General features: G+C 39.4%; 1 protein-coding gene across 3 annotated transcripts; it reads right to left on the reverse strand.

Annotated features, from left to right (window-relative positions):
• Positions 1–55: 55 nt before the first annotated feature.
• Positions 56–26,285, reverse strand: FABP6 (fatty acid binding protein 6). 3 transcript variants are annotated; one of them, XM_032447429.1, is made up of 7 exons: positions 26,268–26,285; positions 25,783–25,870; positions 4,491–4,700; positions 3,308–3,409; positions 2,293–2,468; positions 1,178–1,267; positions 56–181 (listed from the first exon to the last, which is right to left on the reverse strand). In XM_032447429.1, exons 4-7 carry the CDS (start codon positions 3,372–3,374, stop codon positions 128–130), a joined length of 387 nt encoding a protein of 128 aa, XP_032303320.1. In that variant the 5' UTR covers positions 3,375–3,409; positions 4,491–4,700; positions 25,783–25,870; positions 26,268–26,285; the 3' UTR covers positions 56–127. The 3 variants fall into 3 exon arrangements, with proteins under 3 accessions (XP_032303320.1, XP_032303319.1, XP_015731562.1); XM_032447428.1 differs by lacking the exon at positions 26,268–26,285 and adding an exon at positions 26,086–26,226; XM_015876076.2 differs by lacking the exon at positions 26,268–26,285 and adding an exon at positions 26,086–26,226 and having other exon boundaries at positions 3,308–3,412.
• Positions 26,286–26,428: the final 143 nt, after the last annotated feature.

Here is a 26,428-nt window from a genome sequence, read left to right on the forward strand (position 1 = left end):
AACCTTTGCTTTTCAAATGTGAAAGATTGTTTCTCAAAGAAAAGGGAGAGCAAAATAGGATCAGAATTATATTTTTATTTGTATTGCTGCATATTTCTGAGTGTACCAGGGGGCTGCCGTTGATGCATTAAGCGATCTTTTTGCTGGTTCTCTTGTAGACCACTCCAGAAGAAGTAGAGATCTAGAATAAAGAACATACCAAAACTTGGTTGAGTGGGGTTTTTCAAGCTTCAGTGTCACAAATGGAAAGAGCTTACATACACAGATTGCTGTTTACTGAAGCAGATTTACCATTCAGTAGAACATACATGAACAATAAGCTAAATAAAATATCTTACTCTGCTCTGAAATACTATGTAGGTAGACTTGGTTATCACCAACTCCAAGTTAGTATCAGGATTTTAGACAGATGATTGCTCTTCAAAAGCAATAAATGAGTGATAACATCAACTTCAGGGAGGGTGAGTCCCTTATTGATTGACAGAGTAACACACTTTAAATTACTATTACTAGTAGTTAAAGTACTCAGACATGTATAGCAGGCACAGACACAACCCACAAATTTGGAAGAATTCTGAGAATCAAATTAAGATCTACATCTGCCACGTGACCTTTTCATTGATAAAACAGGACATGATTCATAATTTAAGCTCTTTCAATGTTTTCTTTCCAGGAGTAAGACTGAAAAATAGACAACGATCCTACAGAAATGCTGTGAGGATTTATAACATGTTGAAGTTTTTAAAGATAAAGTTAATGATAGTTTGTACAAACATAGTTCAAGTAGCAGGTGAAAAGCTTTACATATTATTTCCTATTCTTTAGGCATGTATATTACATGAATATAGGCAGTAAAAACATAGCAATTCAGGAATATCTCAAGCTGAACACTCCATACTCTTACAGCTAGGAAACTGTGTGTTCTGTGTATATGATACAAGACAGAATATCTATAACTAAAAGTTTATTTAGTGAATTTTGGATTAGAATTAAGAGATTATCCAGAAAGAAGGAGAAAGTTAATAAACAGTTTTGCTTTACTTTTTAATGTATTTTTCTGAACTCAAAACTTTTATATATATATATATGTGTGTGTGTGTGTGTATGTATATGTATGTATGTATACATAAAAGACTTGCAGTCCTAAACAAAATAGTCTGGATACTTGAGAACTCACCTCTACGAGCTTTCCTCCAGAAATCTCTGCAGTATGACGATAGTTGGGAAAATCAGCCACTATCTTCCCACCTTCCATTTTAACTGTTGCCTGTAACAGACAGAGGTTTAATGGCCTCTGAGCTTACTGGCATTTCTATTATCAGTTATGCAACATTCATCTCCTTTAAAAGAAGGAAAACTTTTATATACACAGATTCATTAAAAAGACTAAAATCTTTGTGCTTTAGTTCCTAAATAAAAGCATACCAAATTTAAATAGAAAAATGTTCAACTAACAATACCTCTAAGTTCCATACTTATTTACAAATAAGTCACAGACACTATTCATCCACAGCTCTAAAAATGATCTTACTACAGACTATAATCTGAGTCATCAACACTTTGGGTGGTTCTTTTGTTTTGACATTTGTAGGGTAACTGTTGAGTCCTGGCCTGAACCACAGATTGAGCACCTGGGGAAGAGACCTGGTCAGCCCTGGGAACACAGGTGAAGGCAATTCAGCTGTGTGAGCAGAAGGGCTGCACCTCTTAGACCTCATTTAAGGGGTGACTGGCAGTGGGGAAGGAAAGTTGTAAAGTCTTATCTCTAGAGAGAGACCACTTCCACTTGCGAGTAGCTCTGTGCTTCTGATATTAAGGATGATACACAGAGATTTATTTACATAGGACTTTACGTAGTCCTCACCCAGTTTAAGGCAACTTCAAAAAGTGAACAGCACAGCCAGGCTAAGGACCACAGCACTGCTCTGAGTGTGCTCCTGTGGTTGTATGGTGGGCAGTAAGGACAGCTAGCAGCCAGCTCATTAAAGTTTTAATAAGCACTAAGATTGCTTGAGTCATGACAAGAGTAGGTGCTCTTCACTTTGCTATCATTCTTTACTAGTTAATAGTTTTGAAGCTCTAGCCCTTATCAAAACGCAGTCTTAGCTCTAGATATTTTGCTAGGACAACAAGAGACAAGGGAAAAAAAATATATATACATGATGTCCAAGCTATGATAGAAGTAACAGGTTACAGAAAATGTCACCAAGATACATTTAATTTTCACTCTGCATTTAAAAAAAAAACCCAACAACTGAGACAGCAAAGAACTCGATGGTTAATTTAATGTACCTTGAACTTTCTACCACCCATTGTCTCCATGTCTGCTTCCTTGTCTATAGTGAATGAATTGGTCGTGGTGCGTCCTCCTGGGAAATGCTGAGTCCAGGTGAAATCGTTTCCATTCTGCACCACCTCGGTGACTATTTTGCAGTTCCTCCCCATTTCGATCTTGTCAGCAGGAAGACCTTAATAAACAGAAAAATACAGCTTATCAAACCTAATATCAGCTGTGTTTGAAGTAAAAAGTGTTAGTAGGATGTTTGTTCTCAAACACTGACATCTGAGTGTCTGATTTGTGTTTAAATTAGCCATATAAAGAAAAATGCAAGGAAACCAATGCATTTGCTAAAACTATAGGTTTTGGTCTTGATTTTTCCCCCCAGCCCCACCTTAGGAATGATACATAATAAACATGTAGATAGAAAGTATATACAAATGTCTGCATCCCTCTACTTAGGCTACACATGCAGATATGTGAAACTTCATGTGAATGAATTTATGCCTCTGCTATACAGCTGTGTGTACCCACTTACTATTTGCATTTGGTTTATAGACAAAGGAATATGAGCACTGAACTTATGCACACAGATCATAGCGCTCCTAAGAGATTTTCCAGGGGTGATCTCAGACACGGCCTTATGCAGTTTTTCTGAAAGGCTTCACAGAAACCTGTTCCAGTATAAGACTGACAAGTATTTTCATCACACTTAAAGCTTACACTTTCACTAATGAATACTTGGGACAGAAAAAAAAGTTATCTTCATTATTATTATACTGTAAACATCTTTGCCCTTCATTCTGTTGCTACTGAAAAGGAATAACTATTTCTGTACAACAGGACTATTTCCTGCAGATAACAGTGTTGCTTGCTCTTAATGAGAACTGATACTCCTTGCTGAAGTGTGGAGCACGCCAATCAGTTTTACCTCCTGTTGATCTCAGCGCATTTCAATAAATAGCTAGAAATACTTGTTTAAATAAAGCTAATTTAAAACCTTTAAGGCTCACCCCAAGACATACTTACCAATCTTCTTCACAAAGTCATCATAGTTCTCATCACTTTCGAATTCATATTTGCCTGCAAATGTCATGTTGCCCTGGTGATGTGGCTGGTCGAGTAGAATAGCTGCTGGAACAAAGAAGAATGGATAAGTGCAGATGGCCTGAGGACCTTGTTTTTATAAGCCAGACCAAGCTGTTCAGCCCACCTGTAGTCACACCCCTTGGAAATGTACTTTTATGATCTAAGTGAGTCATTAACATGGATGCCATTGACCTATATGAAAATGAAGGTCATAATTCAATAAAAGATCCTCAGCTAATCTGGAGATCAGCAGAAAATCAAGGGCAAAAGATGGGTTTTGGTTTTTGCGAATACTTAAAGAAAGTGGTGCATGTTTATTTTAAATGTCCCATTGATTTTGCAGAGACAGTGGAATAATGGTAAAATAAGTTAAAACAGAGAGAAAATGTCTTCAAAACAGTGTCCTTAGATAACAACCTCGCTGTGTTTGGAAGCACATGTTGTATTAGTTAACATACGAACATAGGAAACAAGCTGCATGGACTATGGGCAAGACTGCGTAAATTACTCCACTTCCACATCCTACCTTATCCCCTCGAGGAAAAAACAATTGTGAAATATATTGCATTTCTTGGATATGAAGTATATTAAATGTGTTGACAGACGGCACCATGTTCCTGCATCTTTTTTAACATCAGGAGTCAAACAGTGCTTCATATTGCTTAGTGAATGTTTGCACAGAATACAAATATTTTACAAACATATATACTTGGGAAATGCAGAATTAGAGTTCTGATTTGTGTGGGATGCTCAAAGTCAGAGAATTTATTGGGTAATTTAGAATGCATACAGGAGCAGGATAGGAAATCCCAGCTGCTGTGCACTGGCATTGCTCCACAGGCCAATGACACAGACCAACAAAAACCTTCCAAGGATTTATGTGCTAATAGTGTCACGGCACTGGAATACACAGGGCACCTGAGGTTTGAATAGGAAAAATTTCCTGTGTTAAGAAAATCTTTGCAGTTCTGAAACTTTTCCTTACAGAGGCAAAGTGAGAGGGATAACAGAACAACATGTTGACTTGTAGGTTAAAAGGCTGAATCAGGTGTGAAGGGCATTTCTAATGGAAAAGAATCTCAAAAGCTCCCAGAAATAGACTCAGATTTGTAAGAGATTATACCTGTGGACTAGAAGAGATCTTGCCATGTATATTATTTCTGTTTTTCTCCCCTGTTCTTCCTCTTTTGAAGTCTGAGAGAGTAGCTTCAAAATCTCACGTCTTCTTAAAAAGAAGACAAAACTTCAGTACAGAGATGTGGTTTTTGAAGCTGATAACAATCCTTTCAAAGCTGTTTGTTTTGTCAGGCCCTCTTGGTGGGAAAGCAGTTTTCTAGAACAGATGCAGAAAGTGAACAAAAGGGAAACATAAAAAAAAAAAAATCATGGTCAATTTGTAAAATAAGAACAGAACAAATGTCCTCAGAATTATTGCCTTCCCACCCCAAGCCACTCACTCCCCCCATATTCACTCAGCTCTAAATCCTACCATGCTGTGCAGTGGCTGACTGTATTGTGCTGGAGTTTGGGACACCACAAAAGCCCTACCATCTGCTGTCTGCTTGCAATTAAAAGGATGTCTCCCTGCTTGAAATAGAAGGGAGCCGTGTACCTTTCCTCCGTGGATGTTGTCCCTGCTCTGTGATCAGCATTCAAAACACAGGGGGGTGAGAGAAAAGCAGTTAACTGTTTTGTTGTTGTTTATATGCATATATGTGTGTTTATATGTGTGTGTATCAGTTACAAATACAAAAGATTCTGGAAAGAAACAGAAACTTGCTTTGCAGTCAGCGTTACCTTCGTACTGATTTTCAAGTGTCTGTCAAAGGATTCTGTCTGTTCTGAAACTATGTTTGACATATTTTCTTGTAATTACAGCTCTTTCAGCTCAATCTTAAGCTTGTGCAGGAGCGGATAATTGAAAAAGAATTGTCCTTTAACACCAAGGCTCAGACTCTTAGGCCTTGAGTAGAGGAAGTAGCAAAGCATCAGAACAGAAAACAATGAAGTGGTTGCACACACAAAATCCTCTGTTCTTACTGCCATGGTAAAGCTTAGGCACCACCTAAGCTATAACACTGTAAACTCTGTGCAATAGCTAAGTCCAAGTCCAAGTCCAGTGCCCACTGTGCTTTTTGGGACTGGGGACCACTGACAGACACTGCCCTCAGGTGAGCTCAGTAATGAAGGCCCCTGTCTTGCACCAGGCTCTCAGTGTTTCAGATAGATGTACATAATTCTGTGAAGAAGGTAAATGAACCCAAACCATAAACCTGTATGTTTACATTAAACTTATTAGAGGCCAATACCATTGGTGCAGTAATGCCACATGGACCTTGAGGGACAGATCGAACTGGATAAGGAAAACGGTACAGCTCTGTCAAACAGGAAAAAGATAACCAGATTATAGGAACAATACATTCTTCCTCTTTATAAGGATTAAATTACACTGATAACTATCTTGTGATGTGATATAAAAATGCTGACAGCTACACAACTCTAAGACAGTAGAGCCTGACTGCACTGGGAATGGGGGAGGTGAATACAGGTGAATAGCTACTTGACTGGGTGAGTCACTCTCAGTTTATTCACCTCCAATGAGTTGTACACTACACCACACCAGAATACGTTACAAATCCCCACATGTAAATTAAAATAAAACATGGTGTTAGTAACTGTGCTTACTCTGTTTGGGTGTTTGGAATAGCAACAAGAGCTCTTCATTATGTATTTAGTTTCATCTACTACTGTGTAGGTACCTGCACACTGATGCAAACATCTTTGTGTATGTTAGACTTCTACTTAACACAGTTTACTTGAAATCCAACTGAATTAACAGCTGTGTCTGAGACCAATGGAAAAATAAAAGGCATTTCCCTGTTCACATTCAAAGGCATAACGGGAAGGCACGATACAGGTGTTATAATGGAGAAAGACAAAAGAATAAAAAGCTTCAGGTGTAAAAGCCGGAAACAACTTTTAAAACTTTATTAACTTCATTGTACCTGGCACTACCATTGAAAATAGAGAGACATGCAGCTGTTCTTTATGGAGGTCAAAGAATTATTCTATAGAAGATCATGCCATCTGGTGGCCAGCTCCCAAGGCCTGTCTGCCATGGGAGGAGCGTGTCCTGCTCATGTGAATGAACCCTGCCTCATTCATGTAAGCCCCTGACTTACACACCAGGGTTAGTAACCAGCCCGGTGCCACAGCTGAACATCCAAGATCAAACTTCAGTCTCCTCATTCTCCGATGGCTTAAAACAAACTAGCAAAAAACCCCACCTGAACCAGACAATCACCGCAAAGAAGTCATGTTACATGTATCACATTTATACAAACAATTATCTTTATGTTTCTTTTTCAGACATATTTCTAAAGGACAATGATTTCCTAAGCACTGGATTATGGCATCGCTGACGTGCCATACGTTGCTAGCCTTTGCTTAAACAAATACATATTACTGCTATCTTGGCAACCAACAGCATGCAGGACTGCCCCATATATACCGAATAGAATGTTACAGGTCAGAATATAGATGCTGGCTCTCCTGAATTCAGTCAGAATCGTCTGAAGTGCAGCTGCAACTTCAGCAAAAACAATTCAATGAACCTAACTTTATGTGCCAATATTCTCTGCGACAGATTGGCATTTATGAAATCTACTGAGTGGATACAACTGTCACAGAAACATAAACAAGGGTGTGTGTGCTTAAACGGAGCAGACAGAAGGCGAGGAATTGCTATGCAAAGCCTTTTTAGATTGAACTGCTCTGACAAAGTAAAAAACCAAACCAATCAACCACAGGACATGCATTCACAATCAAACTCACCTATCTTAGAAACTCTTCTGTACCACTGAGCTAACATCAGCACACAGCAAACCTCAGATCTGAACTGCCAGGACTTACTTTGGCAAAGAATTGAACTATTAATTACAATGAGAAGTTACACAGAAAGGCTGGATGTTCATTTATTCGGATCACACAAGTTGAAAGTGTGGCTGATGTAAATGTTTAGCATGAGTAAGTTTTCAAGAGAAGTAAAACTCTCACGAAAGCTGAAACCCAGAGGAAAAGCTCATCTAAAGCAAGCAGTTAATTCCCTCTGCCTCTCAAGTCAGTTACCTCTGATATGCAAAACAGCTGAGTTTTCAAATGCTAGTGGGAACAGGAAAGACACTCAGGAACAAAATCAAAGGCCAAGGATATCTTTACTTTCAGAATTTACTTGCCACACAGTCATAAATATAGCGCCTTTACATTCTTTTTGTCATGTTGGAGCTACCCTGCCCTTGAATGTCTCCCAACATGCTTTAAAGTTTATTAACCTTTCAGGAGTGTTGTATAAAGCCAACTGATGTACGCTCAAAGACAAAACGGAGATAAGGAAAGTAATTCCATTAGTGAGCGAACAAGGTTGAGTGACTGCCTTTGAAGTGCTTTTAAAACTGGAATGCAGTTGAACAAGGGCTCAGAATAAAAGCAGGAGTTCTCCAATGAAAAGAAACTTACTCTTAATGATTCTTTCAGAATGAAACCTGATCAGGAAAACTTGTAAATTCTTAATACAGCTGTATCTGGCAATTCAACAGCCCTCCACCGCAAATGAATATTGGTTATTGTTAATTCCTTTGGTATACAGAGTAATCATTCATAATAAATTCAGAATGAGCACATTTGATGTTAATGTAATATGTAATTCCATGAGAGTTGTGTTGTAATTTTGCCTTATTAAGTATCCATTTAGCATGGTACTCAGTGTTATTATTCTAAACTCGTAAGCAGTAGAAAAGTAATTACCAACAAGATGTGGTTGAAGTAATGAAGAGCTTGTACAAAGTCCAACCATTTAACAGCAATCCTTACTTAGTGTTACAGGTGACAGAGCCCTGGATGCGTCACTCTGAAGGTCTGAATCTGCCTAAAGAAAAGAAGACAAGATCCTACCACAAGCTGAGAGATGGGAACATCTGAAGGGGAGGAAGGTTCAGATCCTTAAGAAATCAAGTATTCTGGGGAATCCCTGAATGGAAATCTGCATTATTTTATATTATTTTCCTCAGTCAAAGCAGTGAATCAGGTCTGCTGATATACTTTAGTCTGCTTTCATTTCCAGAAACCTACTTTCCAGAGAGCAAAACAATTGATTAACTGGTTCAAACAGTCAATTGCTCAACTGAACAATTTCTTTCTGTGAGCTCAAGGCCCAGATTCTCTGCACTTAGCATTTCACACCGGCTAATCAGAATCTAGCACCTAGGTAAATTAAATCAGAAGCATCTGAATCATCTGAACAAAGAACTGGGAGGGATACCTGTAATCATGTCAGCCTCTTAAAATTTACAGCATTCTAAGAAGTGTTTGTCTTTGCTATTTAACCAGGTAGTTTAATCTCTGGTATGTAACATTTTTCTTTTGATTTCTAGTCTAAATCAATTCATATTTGTTCTAAACACGTTTGTGTTTGAGCCAGCATTGCTCTTTCTCTTAAGTACCACTTCCTTTTTCTGAGCTTACCTCCCAACTGCTTTAGAGAGCACTTATTCTGTTAAACTAAAGCAAACTGGTTGGGCCACACCAAACTCTGTTCGACACTTCTGAAGGTACAGACTTACTCTTATCATCTCGGTATTCCTCTCCACTTCCCCTGATTTCAGATAACCTTTTTGGCTTGTCTCACACAATCCTGTTAAAACCCCTCCATCTTTGGGCTAAAAGTCACTATGACACTTCTTGAACCTTGGGAGCCTTAGCTTAATAAAAAGAATTCTAAATAAGTTGGTAAACAGAAGCTTATAATTAAGGTCAGGCTGGGAGGGCTTTGAGCAACCTAATTGAGCTGTACATGTCATTGCAGGAGATGTGACCTTAATGGTCCCTTCCAACTCCAAGGATTCTACAATTCTATGAATTCAGCCTTACCTACAGTTTCTGGCGAAAGCCAACTGACTTAAAGCTGCTACCTCTATATATTTGTTCTGCATATACATACAAATCACAAGTCCCCAACAGAATGTAGCTATGGTTTAAAACATTCCTGCCTGACCTCCCTAAAGACAGGAATCATTACAATTATCCCTTCTAATTTTTCTGACCAAAAACCAATAGCCACGTCCCCTTTATCTACATAGTTCACATGATGCGTTATAAAGATTTTATTATTTGATAGTATCTATGTGATATTACTCAATGACTCATCAGGATAATATAGCTCCAAGTGGGAGCTTATTTTCAAGGTAACAGACTAATTTGGAGACCTGTCACAGGACTGTGGTCTTCTAAGCAATACTCAATCACCACTAAAAGGGGGGAAAAGGCTGAAGTTCAATATGAAATGAATACGCACCATGATTGCAGCTTACAGCAGCAGTACCTGCTGACAGGGAGGGTCATTGAATGCATGTTTCTGCAATAGGCTGTCACTGACATATACCACCACGACCACATTTAAATTCTTCCTTAGCCACAACGTATTTTGAAGGCACCAATTATGCCCTAGAATTCTTCTCTCTTCATTCTTATCGTTTACCTACAAAACTCACACAATCACATTAGAAATTGGTTCAAACGAGGCCTAGAAGGCAATGGGATAAACATGGGATGAAACCAGGACTTGGATGTCTCACAGACATACCCTGCTTCTGCAGTATAGACAAGTTCAGCACAGACTGCTGGCAGCACTACCTGCTGTACAGAGGACAGACACTCTAAGTCTTTGTTTGTTGTTCAAAGACTATCATTTAAATACTACAAGAATACTACCAGTCAATCTTGCAATACAGAATATTTCCTTGTGTTAATTAAGAATCTAACTGGAACTGGAGGTATGTTCTCCATTAGCTCCACTCCATGTCACGTTTACTTAATACAGAAGATTAATTTGCCTCTGTAAAGCGATGTTTTAAAAGAGACCATATTTTAAAGCACAAGCACATCTGACTTTTACGTTTGTATCCGTTTCAGATTTCTACTGTTTAGAGAAAGAGGTATTAATTTTAAGTGGTGTTTCAAGGAAGAACAAAGACATTAAGAGCTTCTGTTTTCTCCTTTTTTTCCTATTATAAGGAATCACTGTGTTAAAAGAGTGACAGCAATCCAGAGAGACATGAAAGGGTCTGACATAACACCAGCACTCCCTGTAGCCTAAATTGCTCCCATAGGCAGTCAGTAGTCAATCTAAGTTTCACACCTTCCTTATTTTCATGTGTCTTTACTTCTGTAACTTCAACATCTCTGTATTTGGATCATCAATGGTTACTGAAGCAAACACACAAAGCAGCTGAGCTAAAGAAAGGCCAAATTCCCCACTTGGCCTGTCAGGGGAACTTCCACGCTGCAAGGGTTACCCAGAGTTCAGCATGCATGAAATAAACACAGCATACTTTATTATGCATCCTGCTTTCCAGACTGCTGATCCCCAGCCCTTCATTTTTAAAGCAATAGAGTTGCATTTTAAATACAGATTATGTTGTTTGCCCCAGGTCATATGAGATGGGATTAATAGGCAGAGATCCTGATTCCCTGCTGTCTGTTACAACACTAGGCATCCCTTCATCTTTTGGGTATAACCGTTTCTCCAGCACATTGCCCTTTATCACCACTGATTTTCCTGGAATGCATTAACCTCCACCTATTGCACTTGTACAGCCTGCTGCTTTCACTGTGCTCATAAGCCCCAGGAACAGCTCCATTCTGCTGCTCCAGAAAATTCCTTCAGCTGAAGTTTCTGAATCTCTGTTAAAGTCAACATTAAAATTAAATATGAAGGCAGATCTGTTTTGCTGTTGATATTCCTTGTATCTTAAAATCACACCTACTCCATCCCTCCCATTTGCTTCACTTCTCAACCTTCTCAATTCCCAGCTCCTGTAGCTCACCTTAAGAGTTAGATGGAACAGACAGCTATGTGGTGATGGTGTTAATTACTGCCCCTAAAGACCTGACAAAAAAGGGATTTGGGCTTAAAATAAAGAATCTCAAAGCCAGACAAGGGAAGCCAATATTCAAGTGTATTTTTCTTACACTAGGCACAGCATTTATTAGCTGCTTATACTAGATCTAGTCTGCAGCGTTCCTCTTCCAGTGGGTTTATCTTGGCTCTATATATTGTGGAATTGGGCAGCAACAGTATTCTGGTCAAACAATGCTGACATAAAACTGGGAAAAATGAGACCACGATGTTAACAACTGTGTTTTTTATCTCAAATCCTGGAAAAAGTACTATTTTCCTAATATTTCCTTCCAGAATCAAAAGGAAAACCTGGAATATACTTGAAAATCCAAACTTCATCTCACAATACAACAGTTTACATTCATTTTCCTCCTATACCACGAGAGATCAGCAGGGTATACAAAAAAAAACCTGCTTATTTTTTAAAGCCTTACTTTTAACCTAAATTTGCATTTCCGAATGGCACAGTTTGGTAGCAAACACAGATCAGTTACTGTTCTTAGGGTGCTTAAAAATCTACACACAGTTCAGTGACTGGAGAAAGTCATTTCTGCAAACATCTTGGTTCCTCAGACAGAAACTGCATTGATAACATTTGCACTGAGCTTACAAACCAGTTGGATTCCCCAGGAATGCACAATTCTCACACCCAGGGTAATCCTTGGGACTCCTCAGTGAGGATGCTGGGTAGCTCTAAAATTAACATTTCTTTGCCTTTCCTACATAGAAGGCACGGCTGTTCAGAGCAGCCTCTGGCAATCAGATAGAGAAGCCTGAATCACACTGCCATCTAGTGAGAAGCCTTAATTCTGTTCCTTAGCTGAATAAACGTGCAAATAAGCTTCAGATAGTCATTGTCGACTTGCTAATGCTGAGTGTGTTAAAGACATTCTGATACTGATTTAAATTGCAAGGTCCATCTCTGAGGAATTAAATATAAATCTCAGGCCTTTAAACATGAATTTAAATCCATTTGTGATTATTAATGACTAATTCTTTATAGTTTTAATACACTTTTTCTTCAAGCTGTCAGTAACATTCACAAATAATTGATCTTCCCAAGGTCATAGAGTAGGGCATGTGGATTCACTATTACTTAGCACACCTGAAAATCAGCTCTCACTATCTCCCACAGTAGTTGGGTCTATCTTGTGAGCTGCTGTGACCAGGGTATGTCAGATGTAAGCTACTAACCTGCTGTATTCTGAAGCTGGTAAAACAGGAAGGCTGAAACAACTGTTTGAAGAGTGAATTCATCCTGCTCCATTAGACTCCCTAGAGTACAGTGATGTTTTTATATACCAGCATTAAGTATTTCATGACTTTCATTTTGGCAGGTGGGTTAGAGGAAAAAAGTGAATTCCATAATAGAGGAATTAAGAATTGCTCCAAGCAGAAGTGCAGCAGGAATGGCAGAAAGAAGGCTACCCCATGGTAAATGTCAGAGCTAATCCAAAATGGGAGCCTATCTCCCTCTGAACAATACTGGAATCAGCAATGAAACACTTTTAAGTATAGCTTCAGTTACTGTTAATTAACATCTCTGGTTTTGCTTCATTTTTAAGCTGAGTTTTCATCTTGCCACCTATGGAAATGTTCTGTATTTAAGGGCAAAACATAGAAAGAGAGGCTGAAGGAGCGTATCTGTCTCAAAAGTCTTAATCCTTGTGAAAAGACAGTTCACTATAATAATATAGAAATACACACCCACTGCTGTACAATGGCTTACAGTTACAGCTACCTCCAGACACCACCATAGAAAAAAATTAAACTTTGCTAATGAAACGTAAATGGACTGTGATACAGAATCGAGGCACATAAATGAATTTTAAAGCCAAGGGAAAATGATTGCTTTCCACTGCCGATTTCAGAAACAAAAATCTACGTGTCCAATAGAGCTTTTCTACAAGCAATTTGTACTCTCAGGCCCAGCTTACACCTTTGTGTACTCTTCTCCCCCCCCCACAGCATTACTGTTTGTAACCCAAGTGTCAGTAAGAGCCCTTTGGCCAGATGCATTCACCCTTTCTGCACCCTTCGCAGCTGCATCACTGCCTTCAGTTTCTCCTCCTAAAAGAAATGCTCATTTCATTATTGTTACATGCTGCTATTCTGATGCTTGCACAGAGGTTGGCTGCAGGGCTAGATGGGAGACCTGCTTTCCTTTCCTTCTTCAGGCTTCTCTAGGCTCAAAAGAGAAAACACATTGACTACATAGATCCCTGAATCAAAGAGTGTTTCTTGCAGAGAGGCACAGAATCACCAGGGTGGGTCACTGAGTGATGTTCACAAACCAGGGAGAAGCAGGAGAGGTTTTTGTCCAGATCATGTAATTAGGGACTGAGGAAAACCAGAAATGGAAGGCATGAGGAGCTGCAGTGCAAAGTAGGAGAAGCTGACTCGTATCTACCTCTTTTTTCCACAGGAAGGATGATCAAGCTAGATTTGATTTACGTGGGGTCAACAAAACACGACAATTCAGGAAGAGAAATGGCTTGAATCAGCTTCACAGTGCCTTGCTGCAGTGAAATGGAAAAGCTCACAAGCCAGAGACAGGCTGAGAACACAGCCAGTGCAGGTGGTCCCTCTACTCAGTCTCTAGTGACTGAAAACATAACTGACTGATGAAAGCATTGATTACTGAAATTCCTTCATTACTAATTTTCAGTCATCTGTTGGAGAAAGAGCCCTTCTCCTACAATAATGGGATTTCATTTATTTATTTATTTTGAAAGCTTTTTGTCTGCTCGGTGCCTTCTCTGAAGTTATTGTGACCTACATACAGACACGATCCAAATAAAGCCCTTCTCTTTAATTTTTTATGTGACATTGCTTGGCTGAGCCAGCTCTGGAATTGCTGTGGCCTCTGTTTTATTTTCCTCACACCAAGTCAGACATGGTTCTGTACATGTATGTTTTCTCCACTATAAAATGAATGCTCAAATCTCACTCAAAAAAACCCTAGGAAGTTTACAGACAGGAGGTGGCACTGACTGACATACCCATGCTGTGTTGCTATCCTGAAGCATTAAAAGAGAAAGCCAAGAGCTGCACATCTGCCTGCAAGAACTGAGGCACACAAGGAAGTTCCTGAGACCTAATGCATCACCAGCGAGCAAAAGAAATTGATGCACCATTCCCTTAGCTGCCTGCCAACACACAGTACAGCACGATAGCTTAAATCATTTCCACCAAGATAGTTTGATGAGGCTTAAATGGCACAAAAAATGACTCTAGGGATTTGGAATTCAACCTTTGCTATTTAAATCAAGATTGGTAGGATCATTACTACCTGACGACTGCTCATTAAGCCTAGATGAGATAAATTTGGTAGTCAGTTGAACTCCCAGTGGCTGGAGACTCACTGACAGCCCATTTTGTGGCACAAAGGTCTATTCCATCTGGGATAACTCAGGCTATGAACAGGTCTCTGGCTGGAAGTATAACCATGCTGCTTTTCCAGAACATATTCACTCCACAGCTGGCATTCAGACAAACTAAATTCACCAAGAACTGAAGTGCCCGGTAGGATCCCCTGCCTTGTGATCTGCCCCTGTAAGTCAGGGCTGAACCTCCCCCCTGCAGCAAGGGGATCTGTCAGGGCTCAGGCTGTAGCTGCTGTCTGAACATGAAGCAATGCAGATCCCACTGCTGTCGGTCTGGCACCTTTCACCAGCCCTACATTACTCAGCAGTTAGAGAGAAACAACAGGCATTTCAGCATAGCAGGGGAGCAGCAGCTGGGCTAGAGGGTGAAGGAATAGAAAGAAGCAATTATACCATTATGAGTATCAAACAAGCCCACATCACTCTCACTCATGCTTGGGGGTGCAACACCAGCTCATATCCACCTTTGCTGCTGTTATTTTGACAGAAATTGCTCCCTGAGCAGTCATATTCAGTGATTATTTGTCTCTGTCCTTCCTCCTCTGATTACAGCCAGACTGGGATATCCCTGATCCGCATAGAAATGAATATTTTAAAAGTCAGCTCTGTCCTCAAAGGGGCTCGTGCACCATTAGGTCTCCAGATTTACTGCATTAGCAAAGAACACTGCAGCAACAAAGCAGCCGTGATAAGCCACGAATGAGGAGAAAAGAACTAACAGAAAAGGATTTTGTCTTCATACAGACCTAACTGGAAATTAAAACGATCACGAAGGCCCTGTTTCTATATAGGGTATTTTCACCAAATTTTGTAACCATGCTTACAGAGCCGGCTCTAATATAGCAAAGCTTCTTGACTCAGCACATGCGCTGTATTTCATCTGTGATCATGATTAGCAGCGAATTACTACTGTCAAAAAACAAAGTGAATTAAAAAATAACATTTGATGGGTTGCTATATAATATTAAGTCTCTGTGAAAGTCGCTCTCCCAACAGCAGCTTGTGCAAAATAGAAACTATTCTCTGTGGTATATGACAGTAGCACAGATTTTCCCAGAACTATTGAGAAAGAACAATTATTAATTGCAATATGTGTACCCAGGCTGATATAGTTGGCAGCAACGTTAATGAACACACCACATGGGTTGCCACTATAAGATGTGCCAGGACTTTGTCATCTGACATCTGAGTGTGGAGCCCTCTGCCTACTTCCACATTGTTATTTACTTATCCTATTCCTTCCCTGACAGAGCGACCAAGTCACAGGCCAAATCTATTCCTTTCCAGGTGTTTTGCTTTATGTTAATCCAAAAGCAATCACACAACATAAACACCTGTCAATTTCTCTTCCCCATTCATGGTTCTCATAACTCTCCTGTGGATATTCCCCAGCTCTACTGAAAGAAAAGATTTGAAATTCACTTTCAAATTCAGTGTCAATTCACTGGGTGGACCTTCTCTCCCACTGAATCATAGACATATTGATAGCTGTCTTATGCCTACAACTGGCTTTACTTGCTTAACTCTCCGAACTGACTCATATTTTCATCAATTTAGATCAGTTTCAGAGCTTATTCTGGCTTGACCAGATCTGACTCACTTTGCGTGACTTCAAAAGTTAAAATCCAAGTGAGACTGATGTAGAAAAACCATAGTCAAATCATAACTATTGTCTCCCTACTGAAATGACAAGGAATTCCTGGCCTCCAACGCAAACAGAAAGCAGTACTTATTTGGTGTATCACTGGTCCAAGCCTGCATCAATCAGCCAGTTTGGTTTTATTCCAAGAGGAAAACATAAAGACATAAAGGTTGTCATGAAGCTCTACTTTTAGAAATCCATACATATTTACTTTCAGGTTGCAATCCAGGATGGATAGCATCCCTTCCTTTCCTCGTATCAACTGCACATCTCAGCTTGGTGTCATCAGCAAACTTGGTGAATCTCCATTCTCACTGACATTCATCACTGTTCTTTTAACAGAGTGGCCTACACAAGAACTTAAAACACTCTCATACAATAGTTGCAATATCTATTCTACGCCCTGTAGGCCAGGTGAAAAAGACTTCACCGAATACTTGTTCAGTTCTTTGTCTGTCAGACTCCTCTTGACATTACCACACATTCTGCCTGAACAGAGACATCAAGGACTGCCAAATACTTGTTACCAGAAATCTTGTTAGAAGTACAAAAATGCTACATTAAAATACATTGTAGTTGCACAGTTTCTAGGCCTAGAGTGTGAAAATAAGTCCTTTTTTCCCCTCTGATTAGTTCTGTTTTGTCTGACACGCTGTTCATTGTTTTAGGACACAGACACGTACCTATATTGTGTTGTATGATTCACCACACTCTTTTTGCTACAGAAATGTATCACTTGATGACAGTACACATCATGAAATCAAAGTTGCATTTCATAACATGTTTGTCATTCAAATGAATGCCAAAGTAGAACAAACATCAGACATATGCCAGACTGAAGAACAAGGACAGTGATAGAACACTCAGTAAACATGACATCTAACTGACACAGTATTCAGTTGGGGGGATGGGGAGAAGTAATAACAAAACTGCAGCGGTGCTGCAAGCATTAATAGTCTAAAGTACAGACCTCAAAAACACAAAGAATGAACCTTGAATGAGATGCAGATTGCTTGAAAGAAGTGTTGCTATCATTCTCAGTCTTCTCCCTATAATTAATAGAATGGCTCAGTAGCGTTTAGTCAGGCTGAACGTAAATAAAGAAATCATATAATCTGCTAAGCAAACCAATGAGCAACAAAAAAATATTCACAGTTATTATATGCCTTCGTTTTCAGAAGGAAGCATCTCTTCTGCTGTTTAATTTATACATCTTTCAAATTAGTACAAACCAATCTGAGGAAAATGCATTTTTAAGCCATTTCCATTTCTGCAGCCTTCTACCTATTAGAAACACAGAGGAAAAACAACTACACTTCAAACTAACCAACCGTCCCAGTGGAAAAAATCTGGGGAAAAAAGCCTGGTATCCAAAACTGCTCTGATTTGAGTCAAAGAACAGAATGTCTGATAGAAGGATGAGATCTGCTCACCAGCCACAGACACCAGCAGACACAAATGGGCCATGACCTCTCTAACTGTTGTCAGCTTGTATGTACGTGCGTGCGTGTGCACCTACAGACACCAGGAGGGACAAATCTATCCCTGATGTAATCAAATTAAGAAGTCAGAGAAATTACATCAAAACGAATATTGCCCTGAATATCGCTATACTGATGTGATTATGTGGTTTGGGAAGTCTCCAACTCAGAGTGGCTTTCTCATCAAATGAGAACCACAGGCTTCAGTATTAGTTGTCTTTTGTTCTTCTTTTTTCTTCCTTCTTCCAAAAACTATTAAATACTTTTAATTGAATGCCATTGCTCATATCCTACAGCTTTCATTGCTTCTTTGGCCTATTTAGGTGGAGAGGAAAGGCTTGAAAGACTTGGATATATTGCCCTTTGCTCACGTATATTCTTGCCTTTAAGCAGCTAAGAAATCTCTACCACAAGAGGCAGCAAGAATGAAAGTAGTAGGGAATCATTTGTAATTTAAGGATTAACTGGATGCCTCTGAAAGACTAATCATCTTGTTATAATATTACAGCACATTTTATCCTCAAGTTGTTTTTAAATGTTCATTGCAATTAAACCCTCATTAAACTCCTATGAATGAAATATGTCCATATTTCACAGCCAGTAAAGCTGAAGCTACAGTGATTCATAAGAACCATGTCAGGGATGTGCAGACCACTCACGTTTGCTTCAGCTATGGAAGCAGAAATGTTCCAAATGATTACTATTCAATTCTACTTTTGTTGTTGTCCTGTCTTCTTAGACTATGCCAGCACAAAATCCTAACTAATAAACTACATAGGATTACCATAAGTAATTAAGGTCAGTATTTTACCATTCTTGTTATTCCCATTCAACACAAGATTTATTTCCAAGGAATGCAGCTAAGGAAAAGCCACACCTCAGCAGTTGCAGGTGCTTTAAACTTGGGGTCACGAGCTTACCTACAGAAGTAGGCCACAGCCATAAATGTTACTGCAGTTATTTCCACAGTCAAAGAAAATATAATTACTTTGAAATATTGTTATTGAACGTGAAATAGGCGTATAGAATTCAGGAAATTACACAAGAAATCCAAAATGAACTGCCTCACCAGCATACCCACACTTCAGTTTAAGCCTCCTCATTTATCACTGGAGCTAGGGTAACGTTTCCAAACAATGGCAAGGAGTGTAGTTTGTTCATACCACGCCAGCAATGCATTACATGCCTGCATGTCAGCAGCATACACATTTCAACCCATAAGATATATCAAAACCAACTAATTATTGAACAACATGGCCATTAATGTGAAACAGGTATTTTCACACAGGGCTGGGGATCAGGAAAAGAACATTAAAGGTACGATCTGGGTTTACTATTCAAGAATAATAAAATGCAATGCTTATACACGATACAAATGCTCTTTCTGGTACTGCTACAAAATCTGTCAGTTTGTGTAGTGATTTGTATTACAGTAGCAGGTAAAGGCTGCAACCAGGGTTTGGTTTCAAAAGTGCCTGTACTTAGAGCAACCTGGTCCATTCCCATTAAACAAAATAATTCAAAATGGTTATGATTCAAGAGCAGCATCTTAACAGAATGCAATTAGTCAGCTGAAAAACTCTCTGAGATACTTGGTCTCAATTCTGTTGTGAAGCAAGTAACATTAATTTACAGAGAAATAAAAGACACCCCTTGTAAGGACTTGTAAAAGAGTTCTCTCTCATAGAAGAGAGGCAATATTTTGAAGTACTGAGGTACACAGAATAGTCGGAGTGGATTTATACCATCTGTTAGAGCAACTTGGGTTACACCACGCTATGTGCCAAAGCAGCCCTCCTTAGTTACATGCCCATATCATTTACGGGTTTGTTTACAAATCCCAGTTGACTTAGTTAGTATACGGGCTTGGTGAAAGAAAGAAATGAACCCCAAAACGGGCAACTAAAACACTCAATCTACACTTTAAACGTCTTTAAAGTTGTTTTAAACTTTGTTTAAAAGTTGTTTGTTTTTCCTCTCAGTACATTCAGACAAAAGGAAACTTCAAAACTCAGCGTTACATCCACTGAACAAAGAAACAGAGGGACAGGAATATCCTTGAAATCCTTTCCTCCCCAGTTCTATGAGCAACCTGCCCCGCAACAGGTATGCAAATCTCTCTCTCTCTCAAGAAAGCCATAACAAAAACAGAATTATAATCCAACTTCATGTAATAGTTGTGGCTGTCCAACCCAAGTATAACAGCTTTTGTGTCTATCTTTGTCCCTTTACTATTTCATTACACACAGACTTGAATATCAATATACTCCAAGCCAGATTTCTAAAGAACAGTGAATCTCCCAGATCTTCCCCTGCAGCAGTATGGAATTCTTCAGCAAGAATGAAAATAATTATTTAACATCTAACCCACACTATGTAAACAACTAATATTAAACCAAAACACCCAAAGAATTCTGAACAACAGATCCGACGCCAGATATATTAAAATGAGTAACACAAAGTGCAGATTTCTCTATTGGATAATAACAGTAAGCAATTCAGAGAGTAATGCTTCAGCCGAATACCAACTGCTATTGGATTATCACTTGCTCAGTTACCCTGACTCGGTAATTATTTTCTTCCAAAGAAGAGCTGACCATCAGCCAGTCCATAAATGTTTCTTTTTTTCAGAGATACTGAGCAAATACATCCAGCTTCCATTTTCTGGTACAAAGAACCAAAGTTTGCTGTGCTCATCCCATAAAGAAATCAAGTTGTATGTGATTCCACTGACACAATAAAGCTTACAAGCTGGTAACAAAACTGTTGATGGAATGTGAAAGATTTGGTTTACTTACAGATTTCCAGGAAATATTTGTACAATACATTCTCTTGCCGCAATCTTCACATAAGACTGAAGATTTCTTAGTTGCAACATCCTTTAAGTCTTATTAAACGTTTTCCAGCCACATATTTGACTAGGACTTACTGCAGGGTTTATTTGCTACAAACATTCCAAGGGGATTTCACAAAAATAACATTCTTAAATAATTACAGGAGATTGAGGAAAAATGAAAGAAAAATTAATGGAGCGAGCTGTATTCATGGAGAAAATAACCACATTTGTACCTTAAGTAGGAAAAAGGAAAGAAGGAAGAACAGGTCAAGAAAAACAGAATTTGTGTGAGTGAGAACAGAAGAGTCTATCAATGTCAGAAGGTCGCATCTTTAGTCCCATGGTATGTATTTGTTTAGGCAGCCCTTAAATAACTAGTTGTGTTTTTCCTTACTGTTATCCATTTTTTGGATTTTTACCCATACAGACCGGTGTGTTTCTGAAGAAATAGTCTGAAACTCTCTTGCATACATAATATTTACAAGATATACTGCATTACTTGAAATATAATTTGTGATCTTTTAATTGTGCTGCAATTATATTTTGCCAGCTGGAGACTTAAGAGCTGCAGAGCGCTTGGCTTGTGACAAATTAGCCACATATCTTTCATTTCTATTTATTCATTTAATGCTTTTCAGACAAATCTAGAAATGTTCTCTTCCATAAATGTCCAAAAAAGATGAGACAAAGAGCTAAGCTAGAGCTTAGAATGCAGATATTTACACAGCCTTGGTTACAGGTAGCCCTTTTCATAGTAAAGAACATCTAAATGGCTGTGCATAACACACAGCATTTATTAAATTAAGTGTTCTTGACTGGAACTCAGAAGCTAAGGAAGAAGGAAACAGAATCATGAATTATTGTGCTTGAGGTATAAAGCATTATCTAATTTGGCAGAACACTGCCATTTATACAACTGAATCTCTAGGTGATTCAGAAGTATCCTAGTGATTCCAAAAACACTTGGTGCAGTACCCATCACAAGATAAAAGAGGACACAAAGGCAGATAGAAGACACCAAAAGGAACCTTCTAACCATTCCCCTCAGATGCAAAAGTGGCTAAGATCCAACCCTGCAGCAATGCACAATCTGACCACGGCTTTGTACTGAGGGCTACTGCATTCAGTTCAACTGCAGAGAAAAAAAACATCACAGAGAAAATACCACAGTCATCAAGACTAACATCCTAACAAAAGTACTGGGAGAACCTGAGTTATCTGCGTTACATCGCCTCTCAAACACAGTACCTCCAAGGGCCGGTTTTACCATGGAAACCGTACAGGGAAAAGAAAAAGAAAGCTACTTAATGGTGCCGCAGCAGCTTGAAGAGATTCTGCCACAGCAGCAAAGGCACCTGCAAACAGATGTTACAGTTCAAAACTTCACTATGAGATTTGCAAGTTGCATGACGAGGCCTCGCTTTGGAAAGCCTTATTCCATCAGAATGCAGCATCCATTAAAAGAACCATTCGCTAATAGCTTCCATGAGCAAACTCTTGTGCTGCATGAGCCAGTGCTCATGTAGGATGCTGATTTAGCACTGATCCAGGGAAAAACTTAGTCACTCAGTAAATCATTGGAGTGTTCTGTAGGGACCTTCAACTGAAATTCAGGTAGGGTCCAGACATGCTTACCATATCAGGACCATATTTAAACTAACATTTTATGACAACCCCAGCAAAAGGAGCTCAGCACTCATATGGATATGGACATAAAGCTCAGTTATCAGACAACCATTACAACGACTTTTGTTTCCCCACAGTCAATAATATTATTCCAGAACAACTTATAAAGAAATTAACAGTTTTAAGAGCACTACTTTCCTAACTTGCTATAGAAGCAGCTAGTCTGCAGCACGCAACCAAGACCCAACCTTTACTTTATTATGTGCTTATATGCCTCTGAATTACTTATGTAACATCAGCTTTCATTGGTCACATTTGTTTTCTTTTTGAATACAAAAGCCTTGAAAATGTCACAGTAGTGGAGCTTGACTAGCAAACATCGAATGATTTTTAAATGGATTTAGTAACACGGTATAAAACTGCGGTCCTTAAACCATGACCTACGGAGGGATTTTATGAGACTCTCAGTCTCTGCTTGGGGTCACAAGAAATTCTTGTCACTATGACAGCCATAGGATTCTGTTGCCTCTATGATCCCAATTGACAAGTGGAAAAACGTTGCATTTTCCAAAGTACGTTATTTCTTAGTGTTGCTCTTGTCAGCAAAGACAGGAGCTGCTGGTTGTCTATAATATACAATCCCTTTGATGCGTAGCATCACGGAATCTGAATAAGTTTGTTAGAGCTTCAAACTGTAAACTTCTAACCTAGAATTCTTACATACCAGTCCAGATATCAGGAAAAACACCTGCCATCCTAGCAAGACTTTTTATAAATCCACATAATCACTTAAGGCTTCCATACGTCTGCATATGGATCAACTGAAGCATCAACAACCACAGTGAATGCATGTGTACCCAGCCAACTTGGATACCAGTAACAACAAATTCTGGCTGCTAGGCAATTACAGGGTGCAGCCCATTCTTGAGACTGCTGTCACCATTTCACATAAATGGCAGATGAGTATTTCTGTGTCTGCTGGAAAAAACAATTTTGGCTTCACTGGCACCCTGATTATACTCTGTCAACATATAATATTCCATTACAACCTTGTAGATGCGCCTGCATTTTCTGCTGGACTCTTCATGGCAGTGTACGTTTACTGAACTCAATGCACACAGAATGACACAGTCACCACTGCACATCACCTTAAACCGTACGTAACACAACTGAAGCATATACACACTGTGACTATTCATCCACTTGGAGATTTCCTATTAATATTTAGTTCAGTGCAATAAAGCATCTTGGTATTGACAGAAAAAAGTCAGCATCCATATCTGGTAGCAGAGGCATTTCAATAGATAAGGATGCCAGACCTGATCCTTATCATGTCCCAGCTTAGAAACACAATTCTTCCACTGGTGTATGCTGTTGCAGTGATACAACCACATCTGCTTTTTTACCACAAACACATCACATCCATTTACTCACTCAATTCAAGCTTAGTGCAATTTCTGCCTATCCAGTCATCCTAAATGCTGTTAATATATATTAACATATATATATTCATATAGCTTTGCATTTTTTCTGCCTTCAAATTCATCATTTTATGCACTCTATGAGTTCCTCCCACCCTTGAATTCATGGCTTCTTTTCTACTTTTGTCCTTTCTGCCAATCGCAGAAAAGAGACTCATTTTATTCTAAAGAAACTGTGCAATTTGTTTCATTAACTTCATTCATTTTAATTTGGCTGTTTGTAAAGGCTCCGGGATAGAAACAAGGCCCCAGCTATGCTAATCACTATGCAAACCAGCCACAGAAAGACAAACCCTATCCCCAGGAGACTACAGGCTACATTTAAAATAAACAGAAATTAAATGGTGATCAACAAAGATTGTGATGGAGAAAAGTTACACAGCAAGTACTGTTCTGTTCAATGAACAAGTTTCATCCTGTATCTGCACGCCTACTGCTAAGAGCGTTCCCATTCAGGAGTTACCTGTGGTATCCCATTTCTGTTCATCATTAGATTAGAACAACATACTAATGTTTTATTTACTACTTTTCACGAGCACAAATAGCTCCTTTGAACGTGCAAATAACATTGACAAATTGCTGGTTAAATATCATTTTTAAGACCCTCCCCCTCCAAGTTTGAAGTGGTCTGGTTGGATGGGTTAGAGGTTTTCTCTTCAGTTTGTTATTACAATGAAACTTCAAGAGGTGTTAACAAGTCATACACCGAGGTTTGTTCCCCCTGCTTTGCATAAGGATTGCTGTGGCCTCCAACCCATGTAAAAGATGAGTTTTTTAGCATTTTAATGCTAATTACCTGCCATAAGCAATACTTGATGAAAAGCAGGGTGGATTTCAGTAAGCATTAATCTCCCCGAAGTCTGGAAGAGGAAATCTTCCATTTTCTGCCCATCCTTTACACAAGTCTGAATTTAACATAACAAGAAGCCTGCTGGGCTAAGCTGTTAGATCTCAATGTCCCATTAGCTCAAGGACCGAGTAGTCTCTTTGTATAAATTGGTAATGTCTTGTAAGCTCCGAATTTAATGCCGTTCTTCTATGCCAGGGCACAGCAGCACCATGAAAACGAACTGCAGCTAACTGAACTATTCGTATAGCACAATTAAAATCACAACCATATGAAGTAACTACACAAGCCGCGCTGTTTTATAGTAGGAACCGCGACAGTTCTGGCTTCTCGTGCCTTCTGAAACATAGTAGGGCTACCTCTCTTAAATACAGAAACTAAAATCAATAAAAAGAAGGTCTGACAATCCCTACCCCTGCATCCTGCCAACCCTGAGGGTCAACCTGATGCCTATTCCTCACAACACCAGACTGGAGATGAACAGATTACTACAAGTGTAAGACAGCACAGGGAAACCAGCATTAGAGCAGATGAACATGGCTCTACAGCACAGAACAGCTCTGTGCAGGCGGGGTATGGTTTGGCCTACTGCTGAAATACAGCTGGAGAACCTCCAAGCTCAGTCAAGTTCTTTGCGTAGGAGAGCAATGTAAAAACAGTTCTGGTGTTACATACGAGTTACCTTCACCAATACGGTTTTTAATCTGCACTAGGACTCAGCTGAATAAGGTAATAAGTAAGAAGGCTGAAACAAAGGAAAGGAGAGGAAAGAACAGCACAGCCCTTCTTCCACTTATCCCACCATTCTTATTTCCAAGATAAGAATCCCCTTTGCATCATTTGCAAGTCCTGCAGATCTTTCAGTGCCACTATAGCGCCCTGCTAGATGCACATAAAGAGAAAACTGAAATCCTAGCTTTGAAATTAAGGTAATTCAAGAGTGACAAATCTCGCTGTTCTCCAGAACACTGAGACATAACACATTCAGCCTCGAAAGCTCCTGAACAGCTACTATCACTCCAAGTATTCCAGCCTCAGGATACAGGACACGCATCTGACAATGCTGGTCAAACAAAACTCTTTCAAAACGACCTGGGTGGTAATATTAATAGTATTAATAGTATTAATAGTATTAATAGTAGGCAGTTTTTTGAGTGCTTACCACATCTGATTTCTTATAAAGCACACATCATTTGCTGTATCCATCTGCTGTTCCTCTGTGTCACTGACTGACAAAGCTGGGAGCTCACCTGGCAAGAAATAATAAAGAAAACATTAAAATCACTATCTACTATGTATTCCCCCCCAGTAAATACATTCTATCCTCCAAACTCATGCTACCAAACCAGCAATATAATAGATATGATGGGAAAACTTAAAAAAAACAAGTGGTTTTAGCTGTATTTTGATAGCATTTATTAACTAATATTACGTTTATTTCTAACACACGCCTCCAGAAACACACCTAGTTCTCTTCCTGATGCTCCTATGTGTTTCCATACACTTTATGTGAAGCAAAGCACTGTCACATACATCAGGGCAGGGTTCACAAGCATTACATGACTCAAACCATCAGAGCCCCTTTATGGCCGGTTTCTCCCCCATTCCCTCCCCTGGAGCCGGTCCCCCATCATGGAGCTGACTGACCCCCACGAGGCCACCCTCGTGCCCCCGCCATCTTCCCCTGCGCCCTCTCCCGGCCACCCGCCTGCAGCGCGCCCTCCTGACGGACGTCAGCTCCCACCAATCACCGCCCTCCATTCGGAGCGGCTCCTCCCTCCACCAATCAAGCGGCGGAGCAGCCGCAG

This window comes from Coturnix japonica, chromosome 13 (assembly GCF_001577835.2).
Source record: "Coturnix japonica isolate 7356 chromosome 13, Coturnix japonica 2.1, whole genome shotgun sequence".
In the NCBI taxonomy this organism is placed as follows: Eukaryota; Metazoa; Chordata; class Aves; order Galliformes; family Phasianidae; genus Coturnix; species Coturnix japonica.

Excerpts from the sequence above, each read along its gene's own strand:
- FABP6 (XM_032447429.1), bottom strand. The coding sequence starts at position 3,374 with ATGACATTTGCAGGCAAATATGAATTCGAAAGTGATGAGAACTATGAT. Across the intron at positions 2,469-3,307 it reads TGACTTTGTGAAGAAGATTG|GTCTTCCTGCTGACAAGATC; the intron begins GTAAGTATGTCT and ends CTGTTTATTAAG. Across the intron at positions 182-1,177 it reads CTGGAGGAAAGCTCGTAGAG|ATCTCTACTTCTTCTGGAGT; the intron begins GTGAGTTCTCAA and ends TCTTTATTCTAG.